This window comes from Bactrocera latifrons, unplaced genomic scaffold (genome assembly GCF_001853355.1).
Source record: "Bactrocera latifrons isolate USDA-ARS-PBARC rearing strain unplaced genomic scaffold, ASM185335v1 scaffold_13, whole genome shotgun sequence".
In the NCBI taxonomy this organism is placed as follows: Eukaryota; Metazoa; Arthropoda; class Insecta; order Diptera; family Tephritidae; genus Bactrocera; species Bactrocera latifrons.
Window position 1 is genome coordinate 2,012,998 of NW_017534741.1, and position 16,913 is coordinate 2,029,910.

General features: G+C 34.1%; 1 protein-coding gene across 1 annotated transcript; it reads right to left on the bottom strand.

Annotated features, from left to right (window-relative positions):
- Positions 1-4,797: 4,797 nt before the first annotated feature.
- On the bottom strand, positions 4,798-16,445 carry LOC108978986 (endocuticle structural glycoprotein ABD-4). Its single transcript, XM_018949525.1, has 3 exons — positions 16,294-16,445; positions 9,582-9,712; positions 4,798-5,878 (listed from the first exon to the last, which is right to left on the bottom strand). Exons 1-3 carry the CDS (start codon positions 16,300-16,302, stop codon positions 5,611-5,613), a joined length of 408 nt encoding a protein of 135 aa, XP_018805070.1. The 5' UTR covers positions 16,303-16,445; the 3' UTR covers positions 4,798-5,610.
- Positions 16,446-16,913: the final 468 nt, after the last annotated feature.

Sequence of the window (16,913 nt, forward strand, 5' to 3'; positions counted from 1 at the left end):
TTTAAATGACATATTTTAGCTTACCACAATATCGCGGCAGTCGTTTCTTCTTTTCGCAATTAGACGCCAATTCGAGATTATAAGTACAGCCAGGTCCATCCTCACCTGATCTCTCCAAAGGAGTTAGGTCTCCATATTCATCTGCTTCCCCCGGCGGGGAACTGCTTCAAAGACTTTCAGAGCTGGAAAGTTTTCATCCGTTCGGACATGACCCAACCAGCGTAGTTGCTATTCTATTCGGAACTATGTCAATGATCATCGTTCCATTGATTGTGGTATTCGCCGTTGCCAATGCGAAAAATATCATAAATCTTCCTAAGAACCTTTCTCTCGAAAACTCGTAATGTCGGTTCATCAGATGTTGTCATCGGCCATACCTTTGCAATGAGTGACTCATAGATTTTAGACTTTGTTCTTCGAGAGAGGACTTTACTTCTCAGTTGGCTACTCAGTCTGAAGTAGTACCTGTTGGCCAGAGTTATTTTGCGTTGGATTTCGAGACGACAGGATATATTTAATCTTATTCTCATTCACTACCAGACCCATTACCCTCGATTTCTTATCCAGTCTGGAGAATTTAGAACTAACGAACTAACAGTTATTGGGGCCAATTATATCAATATTATCGGCGTATGGCAGCAGCGGTGCACTCTTATAGATTTCTTATAGATTGTGCCTGCTCAATTAAGCTCTACAGCACCCATAATTTTGAATTGAAGAAGTCGCACGATAGGGGGTCGCCTCGTCTGAAGCCTTGTTTAGTATCGAACGACTCGGAGAGGTCCTTCCCGATCCTGACGGAGTTTTTGGTGTTGCTCAGACGAAGAGGTGGTGAGTGTCGATGAGTGTCGTGAATAATTGACCAGTTGTTAATTTTTCCACGCCAAAGCCAGATTGATAAGGTCGAATCAGTGTGTTGACGGTTGGTTTTAATCTTTCACATACATAGTAAGTTCGATCGAATCTTATATGCGATGTTGAGGAGACCTATCCCATCATAGTTGTGGGGTCCTTTTTGTGGATTGTGGAGCTCGCTTAAATTCAAATTGAATATTCTACAAAGAAGCTGCTCCTTATCAGTTCTTCTCCGCCGTATTTATATATGTAAGTATATTATATATTTATAGTAGAATAGCTTTTTGAAACCTTCAAGGGTCATTGGAGGGTAGCCAAACGAACATTCAACTATCATAAATCAAATAGACTGGAGTCTATTATCTCTCTCTCTCTCTCTCCCTCTCTCTCTCTCTTATTAAAGAAGCTTTTGACAAGAGAGCAGAACTCAAATTTGACTTCATATTTTCTACAGGGTAGCTATAAATTAATTTAAATTAGCATAAATGGAATTTAATATTATCAGAATGCGAATGTATTTTTGGGTGAAATTTGAATTTCAGCAATGCATCAAAATAAAAGGTTTCAGTATAGGCGCCAGCAACAAATTACAGCAACACCTCTGCTAATCAGTATTCTCGAAAATCATTAGCAGAAAGATTTATGTGTGCGCTGTGTGTGTGTGCTCAACAACATTTGTATAAAACAAAACAAGTTAAAGCTTCGAAATCATTTTGGCTTTGTTGTTATTTATATTCTTATATTATATAATCTATATATTTGGATTGTAAATCATAAAATCATAGACCATAACTAAAAGCGGTTATATTGTAACTGATTTTGTCACTTCATTTGTTGTTTATTTTTCAGTGAAACAAATTTTGGCAATTTGCATATAAACTAGATTCATATCTGTATATAATATTTACATATTTCTTTACGAATATTAGCCAGTTGTTTGGTCAGTTGTTGTTGTAGTTGGCGGATTTCAAATAACGACCAGCTGATAATCGTAATATTAGAATAATTAGGAGACAAACAATTAACTTTACGGTACATTTACGGTAAATCGCTTTATTTAACTAACGGCTTTATAAGGTGATGTACAATTTATAATAAATTGAAAAGTAAACTTTTGATTTAATTGAAAGTGATTGCGTCTTAAGTGCGCATATAATTTGATTCTTGGCGAAACTTGTTGGACATATTTTGGGCAGCATGTGTTTAGAACTCCTTTATTAGAATACCGAAGGTTTCGTTTTATTTATATGAAATTTGCAGGTAAGATATAAACTGGAATATATATCAAACTGCTTTTCCTTCCATGGCAACCGTGGGAAGTCCGTCTACTTTGATTAAATTTAATTTAGGTGCTATTATTTTAGTATTAGAGTTTAATGGTTAAACAACGGTACGTACAACTTGTTGAAATATATCATCAACATTGTTTTGTGATTTATAAAACACTCGATTTGGAAAATTGTCTTTTGTCTTGTGTTTATTTTCAACACCATAAAATACTAGTGGAATTTGATAGTTGCAAATATTAATCAATATATACTGCGTCTACTAACAAGATCGACGTGAGGTTAAAATGAAATTTATAAACACACTCCAATTCGGTCAAAGTAATTTCTTTTCTGTTATGTAGATAATTTTACGTCATTTACGATTTGAAAAAAATGTCGGTCTAAAGACCACTGCTCTGGGCAAATCTTTGGTGCCGCATTTCGGCTCTACTGCACTTAATGTTATCTGCGAGTTACCAAAATTTGCAAGCAATGTGTCTATAAGGCGGCGTACCGTCTTGATGGAAATAGAGATTGACTGGAAATCGGTCAACATCGTGTTGCAACGCTAGAAATTGGTGGTAACAGAGTTTCTTGCCTTATTTCGAAATAAATAAGATCTCATCCACAGTTTTTGTGTATGCAATTTCGTTTCCCACGACTTAAGTGGTTTTGTTTAAATGGTGCCCCTCTAAATGGTGCTGGTCAAAATTATAAGTCCCAAAAGCAATAAAAATTTATACTAAAACAGAAAAGAATTCTCCAATATGAAATTTTTGTTGTTAACTTAAAGAAAATTTTTTATATGTGTATGTTTGTTAATAAAAGTTTATCGGAAGGTATGTATGATAAAATGAGAATAAGGTATGTTGATACTACACACCCTGGAGCCTGTCATGCCTCATTAATTTGGATTACGAGTCAATTAAGAACTTCAATGGAGCAGGAGTATATGCGAGGCACATTGTGCCTAGTGGCGAGTTGCGTCCCTAATAGATTTAATGTGCACATCTTTCAAAACACTTAAATGCAATCCAACTTGTTCAAAGAAAATGATTTTGGCAGATCAGAAAATCTTTATAGAGTGGCATGGCATGGCTACCTGTAAGTAGAAGCTTATCCTTAAGTACTTGCTCTACTAATTACAGAAAAACTACCTTTAAGCTATGCCATCACTAAAAATTAACCAATTCAGAACATGATTTTTTAAGCGCCTTATAACGGGTGATTCAAGTAGAGGTGCTTCTTTCAATAGCCTTTTTTTGATAGAGTCATGTTAAGCTGTCATGTTATTTTTATTCAGTATTGTTTGGTAGTTCTTCATGGAGAGAATTATGTCTGAACAACGTTTAAAAATCGTTCAACTTTATAACGAAAATTTTCTTTCTGTAATGAATGAATTTCGCGCGCCTCGCTCAACTTATGGTCAACATAATCGATCTTGGCATTTCATTCTGAGGAACCGGCTTGTGGGCTAGTAAACTCAGCGGTCCATATTTCTTTAAAAATGCTGCCCTCTCTCACCGGCAACGGCGACCGTTATCGCGCCGTGATAAGCAACTATTGGATGACTGAAGTTGAAGCTTGTAATTTTGGCGACACTTGGTTTCAACAGTACGGCGCCACTTCCACACATCGCTTCATTAAATGAATTTATTAAGAGAACACTACGGTGAGCAGACAATTTTACTTTTTGGTCGATTGGCTACGTAGATCGTGTGATATAAACATTTGAGAGAGATAACCTTCAACAAGTAAGTGCCAAAGTATAAACATTACCTATTAAAATTGAAGTTTCTGTGTGTTTTCAGTAAAAAAAAAAAAAAAAATAGAGAAACTAGAAATGATTCGCTCGTTTTATCTATGTGTATGTTTTTGAATGCGAATTAAATCTTTTGGACTGCAGTTTAAACCCCTTATTTCTAATATTATGATTTTTGCTTCACAGGTTAAAAATTTCCCCATTAAAAACATATATAACTTGGGATTTGTCTCTTTTTGGTGTTGAGTTCTTTCGCAACATGTATTACTTATTATTACTATCTACACATGAAGTGTTTCGCCGGCATTGAGTCTAGCAAAAGCTTTTGTTAAATGAAAATTGTGTCACTTCAGTGTTGCTTTTATACTTTAAAATTTCAAAAACTACATATTTCCAAATTCTTTGATGAAGATCTAAATTACTGAAATCCCAAATGCTGAGCAAACAATAACCTTCTAAGTATTCAGTAAAAGACATGTTTTAATTTTTAAAGAATCTTTAATTCTTCGTTTGCATTTCTTAGTTCATTACACAGATTTGCATAACATTTGCGTATAAAATGTACATTTAAGAGAAATGTAAATAATCGTCCATATTATTTACTTTACATATGATACAACAACATTATCTTGATTTATACACTAAAATTTCCGTACGTTTCTCGAGTAAAATATTCAATAATTTCTTTCTTTACAAAATATGCATTTCCTTTACGTGTTTTGTTTATATAAAAAGCAACAACAATATCACAAGGGACCGAAGCGATAAAGTTCCGGCGACTACAAAAACAAATTAAGAACAGCAGCAGAGAGAAAGTTGAGACAGTGTTCAACGAAGTAAGTGAGAGTAATTGAGAGCTCATGAGTAAGAGGTGCAAATTTAAATAGCTTACGCTGTGAAAGTGCAAAGGACTAAAGTAGCGAAAGTGGAAATTTTGAAAAGAGCTTAGAGCATGCTGGTGATATGTTGTATTTGTGTTAAACTTTTAGTAATATTGTGATTAATTGACTTTCGTAGTGCAGTGAAATGCTGAGTATCATTGTAGGCAGAGTATAAGGGTGTAGGATGCGGTGCACACAGCGGAAGTTGAAGCAAAGTGCAGTGGCGTGAGTGTTTTCTACATTTGCTAAGAGTAGTGGGAGTAGTGAGCAAATGCCAGTTGATAACTACTACATTATTAATATTTTTTATTTTTGTTTTGTTTTGTATACTTGATTATTATATGTTTTTGTTTAATATATTTAACGGTTCATTCAGTCAGTGTACTTAGTAGTTTGTTCGAAGCTTTTCCTTACATACATTTACACATCAGCTCGCTACACAATGCTTCAACTCACCAGTGCTATGTTGCTGCATGATTTCAATTTCCATACCCTTCGTGTGTGCATAACGCGTCTTTGTATGTGTGTGTGTGTGTGTATTTGATATAATTATTTTAATTTTTATGCGTATGAGCAACGTGTCCACATTCGTCCCTAGGTAGGGGTTTGTCTAAGTATATTTACATATTTGAGGCTTTTTAGTATAGTACAGCAATCATTTCGAAGGATTCACATGGCAAGGAATATATTGATAAGGATATTAGAGGAATGGATTGTTTAGAACTGTTGCGTTGTCACATTATTACAGTGTGTGTGTGTGTGTATGTGTGCAGCGCGAGAGAAACTATTTTTGTGCTTTAACTGCTTTCTTTCGCATGGCACGCATCGCTTGCGGTTGAAATGCTTAACGACGCTTCGCTGGGGGCAAGCTGAGCAAGTAGTCGAGTGCCTTCTGGATTGCTGGTGGGATTGGTGGTGGTGTGGGCAAATGATCGCCCTGTGGCTGGAAGCCATTCTCATCGTCGGCAGCATAGTTCAGCGTGATCAGGTTGCCCTCGGGCGAAGTGTAGCTGACCGAGCCGCGCGCAATGATCACATCGCTGGTGTCCGGTGAGGTGGCCTTCTTCAGGGTGCCGGTCTCCTCGCCCTTAATGCCGTTAGAGGTTTCATAGCTGGCAGAAAATAGCAATGAGTGGAAAAAGCGTAAGAGAGAGAGAGAGAGTAAAAGTGTGTATTTAGTAAAATGTTTTTTAAACAAATGTATATGCATATATATATATCGGAATCTAAATATTTTATAAAAATATACAAAAATGCTACTTATCAAATTGCCTAGCTTTCTAATATTACTGTTGCTTAATTGTTTTCCAAATGCTTCGCCTTTGACGTAGACACATTGCAAAAGCATTTCGTAAGCGTTTGCAGATGATCAGAACCGGTAGTTGAGATATTTGCTTATTGCCTATTCCAGCATCGAACGGCAGGAACAGGTATTTTTTCGGAATTTCACTTTGATTTAATTAAATGCTATTAACTTTTGTCAATTTAAGTATAGCGCAATAATAAATGAAATTTATAAATTGTCATTGGAAGATTTGCGGTATCGTCTGCTCGGCGGCATTGGCCGTCGACAACGTTGATCAAGTAGGAGGCGCCATAAAATTTAAATGTCTAAATTTCGTCGAAGTAGCATAAACAAGTGAGCCGTAAAATGATCAACTTTGTAGAAAGTTGTGCCATAAAGTATAATCTAATGTAATTTATTTGTATGCTGTGAAATGTTGCTTTGGAATGCACGAATTTTATTTTAATTTTTGTAAAACGATTTTGGTGCATTTTGCAAATTTTAATTAAATTCACACGCAAATTCAAAATTAGCAGAATTGAGGTACAACAAAGATATAGAAGAGAACTTTCACATTAAAAATAAAAGTGAAAAGATTGGACCACTGTAGAATATAACAGCCATGCAAACTGACTGATCAAGTTGTTGTATGGAAGCTTTGTATTTGTAACGGCTATTGTAGCTTCGGTGCAATCGAGCTTAAAGTTTTTTCTTGTTTCAATAACCTATGGGACTTATAAAGAATTTTTGTAACGTTGGCGATGGATCGTCATAACCGAGTTTAATTTCTAAGTGATTATAATATAGTTAAGAGAACTTTACAGTTTCAGAATAATGAGTTCGGAAGAATGTTGGAAAACTTAGACCAACTTAAGTGTTTTACCATGCTTTATAATAGGATATATAGGATTGTAATGGTTAGTTGAATCAATTAGAATATTTTTGCGCAGAGTGAGGTAAATTGCAGCTCTTTCAATACGTTCAACAACTGTTTGGAAACTTTTTTGTTGAAATTCTTTTGAAAAAATTACTTTTTGAACTTAGCCAAGTCAAAGTTAATAGAATAGAAACGCTAACTTTTATTGCCATAAATGATACTTTAGAAAAAATAAACATTGCATGAGGTGCCTTATACTCCAGTGTGTTTTTTGAAGGTTTATGGGTTACATAGGTTTACGGTTTCGAAAAAATCGAATTTTTCCGAGGCTAAGTGTGCAGCCTTTTAAGTCGGTTGGCAAGATTTCTCGAGAACTACTCAACCGATCTTCGTGAACACATTATACAGGTCTTTGAGAAACAATTCTTAAAGACTTGCACAAAAGATTTCTTTCGATTAGAATTGCTTGAAAAAAAAAATTGTTGAATTCTTCACTGAAATTTAAATTTTTTTGTAAAAGTGTTTGTAAAAGAATATATTTTTCCAAAAAATTCATAATTTTTTTATTAATAATGTACATTTGTACCAAATATCTATTAAAATCATTATTTTTTATATGAGAAAAAAATTTTTAATAAAAGGCTGTTTTTTACCCGAGGAAACCCAATTAACCTCTTAAGAGAATTCACAGATCCAAAATAATTAGTTCGACAACTGGTGTGGTAAAAAGTAATTATATAATTTAAAGAATTATAATGGTCAATGTTTTATTCAATATATTTTACTTTGAAATTTTTTTAAGTTTGGTATGAAAACACTTAGCCTTTTGAAGACATATCTATTTTATTTAACGTGAATTTCACAGTGGATTAAACTGCACCTTTTTCAATACTTTATTTAAAAAACTCAGCTGAAGCTTTTATGTTTGAATTCTGCGGGAAATTTTTTTGGAAAAGAAATGAGTTTTTGAGCCACGTTTAAAGATAATCAAATAGCATAGCTTTCTCAATTATCATAAATAAAACGGTAAAATGATGTATGTGGAGTATACCCTTATACCCTTATGGGTTAGCCAAACTACAACTATGCTAAGGAAGTCATACAATTTTTGGTTTAATACGAAAAATGTTAAATAAAACTGCTTTTCTTATTTGAATCCCGAAGGTTATAATAAAAAAAATTTAACTTGAAATTTAACACAAAGGAAAACATCGTTAAGCTAATTGAATAAATATAATTAAATTTAATTTATTTAAATTTGCAACAAAACAAATGATGTTTGTTGATTTCTTTCTACTTTTGGTTTTTTTTTTTAATTTTTATTTAACTTTTTTAACTGAAAATTCGACATTAGTAGTTATGATTTTTTAGTCTGCGCTTAATGTAAACAAGTTAAGTTGAAACTTAATAACCCAGAACATGCAAAATAACAAAAATCGTAAGAAATATAGTTAAGATAATTTTAAATTGGCTAAGAACATTTACTAGTATATTAAAAATTGTTTATTCGTGGAGCAGAAAACCGGCAAAAATGTTGTTTGCACAAAGCTAGTTTTTGGCAGAAATAACTAATTTGCTTTTAAGTTTCAATTTCAAATGCCTGCTTAAAGTGGATAAACTTGTAAAATCAGTATAAATTGTCGACTTTATAGGTCTACAAGTGTCCATTCAGCCATTTATTATCGTAATTAATAGCACATGCACACACTTATGGAATATTCCAAATAGAATAGTTGCGGTTTATTACAAAACTATGTAAATTATTTGCTGCTCTTGATGTAAAAAGTAAGCTTTACCATATGCATGTTTTCTATTAATAATTTTTGTATTGTTGCTGAAGAGTAATATAACTGGGAAAACACTTAAGCTCCGAACTTGAACTTGTCTGCACTCGTAAACTCATCGTTAAATTATTGTGACTTCATAAAATGGCGTCAAAATACATACGTGTTTATTTACGACAAGCTGCAGCTATTAAATTAAAGATTTGGTGGTTAAGCATGGAAAATATCGCAGATAAATCAGCGTTTTATTGAATAAGCCAAACTTGTATGGCTGCATATTTGCGTTGACGTGCGTTGAGTAAATTAAAAATTTATATGTTCGGCATTAGAATCGCAACGACTATACTTATACTAGTAAAATTGTCATTTTATTTTAATTTTAAAAAATGGTTGAAAGCCAGACTCAGCGCTTTGTTTCACGGAAATCTAGTTTATCTCTAATTTATCTTTAATGTTTAACCTTCTGCTTTAAGCTCTTCCTTCTAAGTGAGTTATGACAGCATCAATGATTTACGTGGCGATTTGTTAAAATTTGGCATTCAAAGTCTTTTAAAAGTTGTATAAGCTTTCCTTGTTGACAATTAACTAAAGTTAAGCTGTTAGTAGCGCGCTCCAACGTTAAATATTTTTTGTTTTATCACTTTAATTTTGAAAAGGAATTAATTTTTTTGAAGTTCTTTGCATATTTGGCACATTGAAATTCATAAATTCGTAATACCAGTAGTTAGTTAGCGTCATGCTTGGTTATTTTAAACAGCTGTGGCTTGTATGGCGGCGCAAGTTCGTGTCTTAAGTCTTTTGTGTGATGAAGTGAATAATAAAATGCTAGCGCCGCAAAGTAGGCAATACTTTTGTCGCTTGCTACTCACTTGTAGTTGTAAGAGCCGTCTGGTTCAATATTCGATTCTTGACTAACAATTGATGCACCTGCCTCACCCTGCGCTTGCGGTGCGGCAAACACTGCGGACGCGGCGCAGCCGATCAAAAGTAATGTGATTTGCTGGAAGTAAAAGAATGGACGAGCATTTATTAGTTAGTTATGTATGGAATATATAATGATAAATGATATTTATTCTGATTTTGAGTAATTAAGAAATTATTAGGAAGTGGTAAATTAATACAGTTAGAAGGCCGACAAAAAGCAAATTTAGCAGCATTTTTCAAAGAAAACTAAAAATAGAAAATATTCGGATATGACAACGATTTGTTAAAGGCAACGGCTCAAAGTTCTGATCTAAAGAACGAAAATGTTGGTATATTTTTTTTTTACTGATGCTGATTAGGGTACCACTGGTCGTTCTCATGACAGGCGTGTCCGGATTTTTATCCGGCCAAGGACGGGTAACTCTGCAGATTTCTGCCGCTACAACAATAAAAACAACTCAGGGTACCACTGAACTCTTTTCAAAGCCTCTTCAACTATTCTACAATATCTTAAGGTTTACAGGAGCCAAACCAATATTATTTGTATTAATTTGAGTGAGTTTAAGTTAAACAAAGTAAAACAGTTTTAAGCAACAAATTTAATGAGTTGTTGTTGTTTCAGTTATAGTTGCATTTAATTGTGTTGTTAAAGATTCTAAAAGAAAATTGGAAAAAATTTACAGTGAGTTTTTGAACATTTCCGAGACATTGCTCGTATAAAAGTTTAACTATTGTAATTTCGAGTGGAATTTGACTTTTTAATGCATTTTTCCGAAAATTTTCAGTAAATCCTCAAATGAAGCGTAGAACAGATTAAATTGAAATTCGCTGTTTATTGTTCCAATTGATTGGTTTTTTTCCATTAATGACATGAACTTTGCAGGGAAAAATGTGTGCATATATTTATATATAGATATGTGTATATAAGTACATATGTATATAATACCATCAGTTGTATCAATTTGCAATCACTTGAAAATGCACGTTCTTCATTAAAGCTCAAATCAAATTTTAATTAAGTGTGCTTCCATTGGTGAATACGAAAGTGAATGTAGGTTACAAATGGCGAAAGGCACTCATATTGCAATCAAAAGATAATGCTCAATTAAGAAGCCGAGTGTTTTTGGTATTGATTGCAGATAACATTTATATTTGGAGCAAATAAGTAATTTGTATAGTTATATACATTAAAATGAAGGAATTTAGCAATCAGTTTCCAAAGTGCTAATCGAAACTTTATTAGTGATACTTAGATATAGAGAGAGTTAAAAAAATATTTAATACAGTTAGTATTGCGGTACATGTGCCAGGACAGGCAGCCGAAAGAAAAGAAATTAGAAAAAAAAAATGTTCGCTGCTTTCAAGTATACAATGAAATGCTTAAGCTTTTTGAAAAATCATTGCTTGAATGAAACGAATGTCTTAATTTATTTTTGTGCTTGCTTTGGCTATGTGAGTGCAAAAATTTCAGCTACTGAACTACTATAGCATTATCGAACCACTGCAGCATAAGGCTGCCATACAAACTGTGTGGTTAAAATTAAGTCTTTGTATGGACATTTTTTTTTTATTTGACTGGCTATCTACACGAAATTGGGCGATTGCGAATTCCTTTGATTTCATAACGTGTGCGAATAATGAGAAGTTTGCATAAGTGCTATCAGCAAACGTATTTCACTTTAACCAACTACAACCACAACTTTAACTACGTACATAACTAACTTTGAGTTACTGAAATTTTTCTTCATATCCACACACACACACACACACACACGTGCAATCAAGACAATCGCCACCCTTAATTACGACGGCATAACAAATCACCAACTATTATTGCACAATTGGCAGTAGTTCAATAGTTAATCAATATTTTTACTATTTTACTTATTTCCAGCATTTGCCCATTGTATTTTTGTGGCTGGCGTCGTAACACAGTTGCCAATGATTTATTTAAGTGCCAAGCAACAAAAACTCACAATTACAACTACTCAAATCGACAGCGACTTGACAGCTCATTGCGATGCCATTTTGAACACCTTTATTTATGAACGTGAAATCTACGCCTCGCTTATTTGCACTCGTATGCAATAGCATACTGATAGTGAGCACGAGTGTGAGCACTAATAGGCACAGCAGTGTTTGTTTTTGTTTTTGTGTACTTTTTCAAATACAGCCATAATCAACTGTTTATTTGGCGGCTTTCAATGGGCAACAACAATGCGCTTAATGCATTTAATTACAGCAATTTGYTTGATGCATCATTGTTGTTGTTGTTGGCGGTATTTTAAAGGGCGTACTTGTCGTGTTGATATTTCAATTTGAGCCGCGCATCTAATTTGCATTAGTAATCGCATTATTTGCACGAGACGTGCAGCCCTGCCGGCTTGAGCTGCGCGCGTCTTTGTCAATTTCGCATTTTTGTTTTAATTGTGTGCGTGTGTGTGTRTGTAAGTGCTGTGAAGGCAATATTTAGCGCTCTTTTAGTTTAATTTATTATTTTATTGTAATATCTGCCTGCTGAGTGCCTGAGTGCCCATTCACAGCGTCTATTGTTGCAGGAAATGCGCACTGAAAGTCGAAGTGCCTGACAACGATTGCACGTAAGTGTGAAGGCTTGTTGTTTTTGTTGCGCAAGTCTTGCGTACAAATATTTCTATGCTTTATTAGATTCTTGTAGAGTTTTCAACAGTATTTTCAGACTGCGTTCTTACAAATTTAAATTATTGCCCAATGTTTTCTGTAGAATCAAGTGCATAAATTAAATATTGAGCAAGCGCTCGTTTGCACGTTGTTGTTGTAGTGCTTGGGTAAGCAGCGACCGAAAATTGTTTAAATATTTGCGCAAAATATTTGGTGAATAATGTTGTTGCGTTCGAGCTGCGCCCACAAAAAGGTCCAGCATATGGGACGGTGTTGCCACTGCGACGACGACATGCAATACCACGAAGCGATATGTGCATATGTTTACACATGTGTATGTGTGTGCTCACTTTACGACAATTTTTTTTACAGAAAAACGTAAATTTTTTGCCTGGTTTTGTTTGTCTGTCGACATGTCTGGGTTGATATTTCACGAATAACCACACGCCAACAAGTCTGAAAACAATGCTTGTTATATATGAATAGATCTTACATATGTACATATATAAACACTCAAATGTATTGACATAGCTTTGCTACAGTCTAGTCTGCGCTACGTTGTCATCCGCTGGCATTCAGCAACTCTTCAGTGGCTCTGCGCGCTGCTTGCCAGTAAGCGACTCATCTACGTCGCGTTGACTTTTGCCACCAGACGCTGCTGGCCGCGCTGATCTTTATGTGGTATTTCACCCGCTAATCGCCGCTTTTAGCGGGAAAATTGTGACAAAATTGCCCCCGTTGGAAGCGCCTGTTATGCGCGCCGGCGCATTTGACCTTTTCACATACCATAATGTGGCATGCCAATTGCCGTTGGCTTAGCTGGCGCACCAAGCTGTCGTTGCAGCTCCGCGCCTTAAGCGCGCTATCAGATAATTGAGCAACATTTAATTGTTGTCGTAATGTGATGAGTGCGGAGTTGGCACTGCTGCTGCCATTGTTGCACAGCAGAAGATGCCACTAACGCCGGTATTTAGCTTAATTTTACTTAAGTGCGGTTGTATTTGTGTCCAATTTTCTTGATTTCATTTTAATTGCTTACGACTAGCACAGCGCTCGATAATTTATACTTTTTGAAAGCTTCATTTCCTTATCGCATTCAAAACTGCTGTTTGTGGTAAAGACCTGGACGCTTCGTCTACAATTAAATGTTTGAATTCGATATCGGCGTCTATGTTTATGTTTGCTTTTGCCTTTTGCTGTGGGCGTTCGTGTTCACAGTTCATAAATTTTACTGTTTTTCTGTTTGTCATTTTTTATGTTTGGCTTGTCAGATTTGCTGCGCCAAATGACCCCACGCTTTGTGGCATGTATTAGCTTAAACCATTGTCTTGTGGTTGTTGTACATAAATAAGGTTTATTTGAAGTGCTAAATGTCAATTGAACTTAGTGGGGAGCTTTGTCGATTGTAAATTGTGTTTTATTGCGATTTTTTTTTAATATTTGTTGTTATTGCACGCTTGGAGTTTTCAAATACTTTTTTTATATAGTTTTTGTTGTTAATTTAATAATTTTATGGATTTTTTGATATAAGAGAAACCTCTCATATTGCAACAAAATTTCAGTTTTGGTTATAAAATGGTTATGGATTGGTTATATAAGCCTGTAGAAGCTGAAAATGGTATGTATATATATGTCATATGATGTAGTGGTTTGTTATTTTGAATTTTAGGTGAAGACATATTCATATCATTTTATAAAACGTTAAATATTCAGCATGAACAATTTTATCATTTTTAATTCCATTTGATTATTTTTAAGCAATTAAGTTAACAGACCCTCATTTTGTAGCATTCTTGTGTGAAACTATAGTTTTTCGAAACAACAAAACAGTATATATTTAAAAATTAGTACTTTCAGATAATATTGATTTTTATTAATTTCGAATTACAGGACTTTACGCGCATTTTCTTCTAGGCAAAATTAATGTTGGCTGACTTTCTTAACTATTGAAGGATGAAGATTACCGCTTTCATGGTTCCATTACAGAAAATAGTCAATACAGCATGGAGTCTTAGGTTTATCTGGATATTTGGCCTGCGTTTACAGCTATTTGAAAAAAAAAAAAAATCGCGAAATTTTCACTAAAATTTAAATTTTTTTTTTTTGGTAATATGTCTGCCAAAAATCCAATTTTCAGTTTTGTTTTTCATTCGTTTAAGTTATAAGTTAAGGTTTTAACTAAAAAACGTATTTTTTCACTTTAGGTGATCCTGGAGATATTCTATCACGTCACAATGTCCGAGTTTACTTAATACTTTTTTCCAAAAATTTCAGAATTTCTTTCTTAATAGTGCATTTTTGTAATAATGAAAATTTCCAATAAAATGTTTAATTTTAATCTAATAAAAAACTTTAAAAAATATTGTTATTTTTTGCCGAGGACACCTACATACCCCGTAAGAAACTAGTATGTGAGTTTCTACCATAAATCAGACCACTTCTAAACTACATACTTTATGTTTAAGCTAAGTGCCTGCAGTCGACAAATAATAAATTCCAAAGTTTTATTGTCATTCAGCATTTCAGCAAGGCAATTCTTATATTTGATGACCACTATAGGGGCGTTGAGAAATGAGTTTGATATTGTTGCTTTTCTTGTTTTAAAATAGAAAATGTATATTTTACAATGATTGTCAGATGCTGTTGTTGTTATATTAAAAAGGAATTTAGCATATTTACGTTATAAATAAAATATATTTGTTTTTAAGTACGAAATTGTGGTTTTTAAGTTTAATTTTTTTGTTACTGACATTAAATCTTCATACTGCTGATGCAAAGATAGTAACTTCTAATCTAATCCGCTGTAGTAATTTTTAGCAAGTATTCAAATAAGGAAGACAGAAAGGTTGCTTCATAAATAAATATTACTTTTAACACATTTTAGTCCTAAGTTTTTTTTTGCCTTTTTTTTTAAAGCATAACGCGTGATGTAAGTAAAATTGTAGAACTAGCACAAGAGTAAGTGGTATTCTTTTATTGAAGATCCCTTTAAATTTTATTGTTTTTAATACATGGTTACAATACCGTTATTAACGTTGCACTATCATGCAAGTCGAGTAATGTAAAAAAAGAAATAATCGAAAAGCAATATATTTTTGTAATTTTGTTGCTGATGGTTATATTTATTCGCTTCCGGATCTTCAACTGTTTTGAGCTTGAAAGTATAAGTGAATAAAGTGTGCCACTTTGAGGACAAATTCGATAGTTACCCTAAACATCTTTTAAAGCAAAATTAACAACTCGTTAAATATATGTGTTATTTTTCAAGAAAAAAATATCCATAAAATTTTTCCAAATACATAAATTATAACCCCTAATAGTTCAACTTATAATCAGAAACTTATTATTTGTTTTTTGTTTAGCTGTAGTTACGGCTTAGCGCAAATTAACTCCTTTTTGATAAGTTCTGACATTTTGTGATTGAACTTCATATTTATTGATTTTTAAACCTTTCAAGGATGTAATTCTGATAAAAAATCAAGTTTAGGTTTTACATAATACATCGGAAAATTGTTTGGAGTATTTGATTCTTTGGCCTATAAAGGATGAGATAAGTCACTATTATTATCAGACAATCATTCTTAAAAAAATAGAAATAAGACCCCGATAGTATGAGTATATATATATCTACAAAACTATTATAATGTTTACTGCTCATCACTTGGGTTATACAGTAACTACTTCAGGTCTTCTAACAGATACGATCCATTCTACGAAAATTCGATTTTTTAAAGCTTATTAAATGAAGTAACATTCACAATGTAAGGCTACACCTGCTTGAAATACTTTGTTTACAAACGTATACGAACTCTACTGAGGACATTTCAAGCTAATGAATTCCCAGAATTTTGAATGAGTAACATCTTTGCTAATGAAACAATGCCAATGCAGAGGACCTGAGTTTTAAACCACAAGTTTCAGAGCTTCCTTCAAATATTTTTACACTTTTCGTAAACAGTTTACAAAGCGTTAAATCACTTGCAAGTTATTAAAGCTTAACGCTTACTCGCCACTTACAATTTTCATTTTTTCACAATTTTTTTTCAACACTTGAACACTGTAACGTTATCCTTCGGCGCACTCGGCGTTTACTTGTAACTTTCTGTCTAACGGTGCAAGAACCCTGCTGTTGCTTGTGGTTAATTGCACAAATGCTTTGTTAATGATCTCATAGCTGGCTGGTGGCGATATTTATACGCGCATGCGATGAGATGCAACCGGGATGAGCTGAGTTTCAGCTGAGATAAGCTGAACTATGCGCGCGCTGCACATGGTGTATGGAGAGGCAAGAAGCAGCACCACTATGACAACCGGCAACAGCGACTGCGGCAACAATACAAAACTAACAACAACAATACAAAACTAACAACAACACTACAGCTATTGTACGCGCAGATAACTGAATGGCAAGTATTGCTAGAAGAGGTGTCAGCATCAGCTGAGATGTTGTCGATGCTGACGATAAAGCTGCCGCGATATGATGCTGTTGGTGTTGTTGGCTTCCGCGCCGCAGTCAGCAGCAAAGTTCGAGTTGCAGCCGCGCTGCCAAAGGTAACCAATGCAAAGCACAGCAAGACAGGTTGAATGCAAAGCAACAACAACTCACAAAGTGCTGTATGTACGTAGGCATCAACAAC

What these genes read in the sequence shown, in the direction of transcription:
- LOC108978986 (XM_018949525.1), bottom strand. An exon ending in GACGGCTCTTACAACTACAA is followed by an intron (nt 5,879 to 9,581) that starts GTGAGTAGCAAG and finishes ATTTTCTGCCAG; the next exon opens with CTATGAAACCTCTAACGGCA.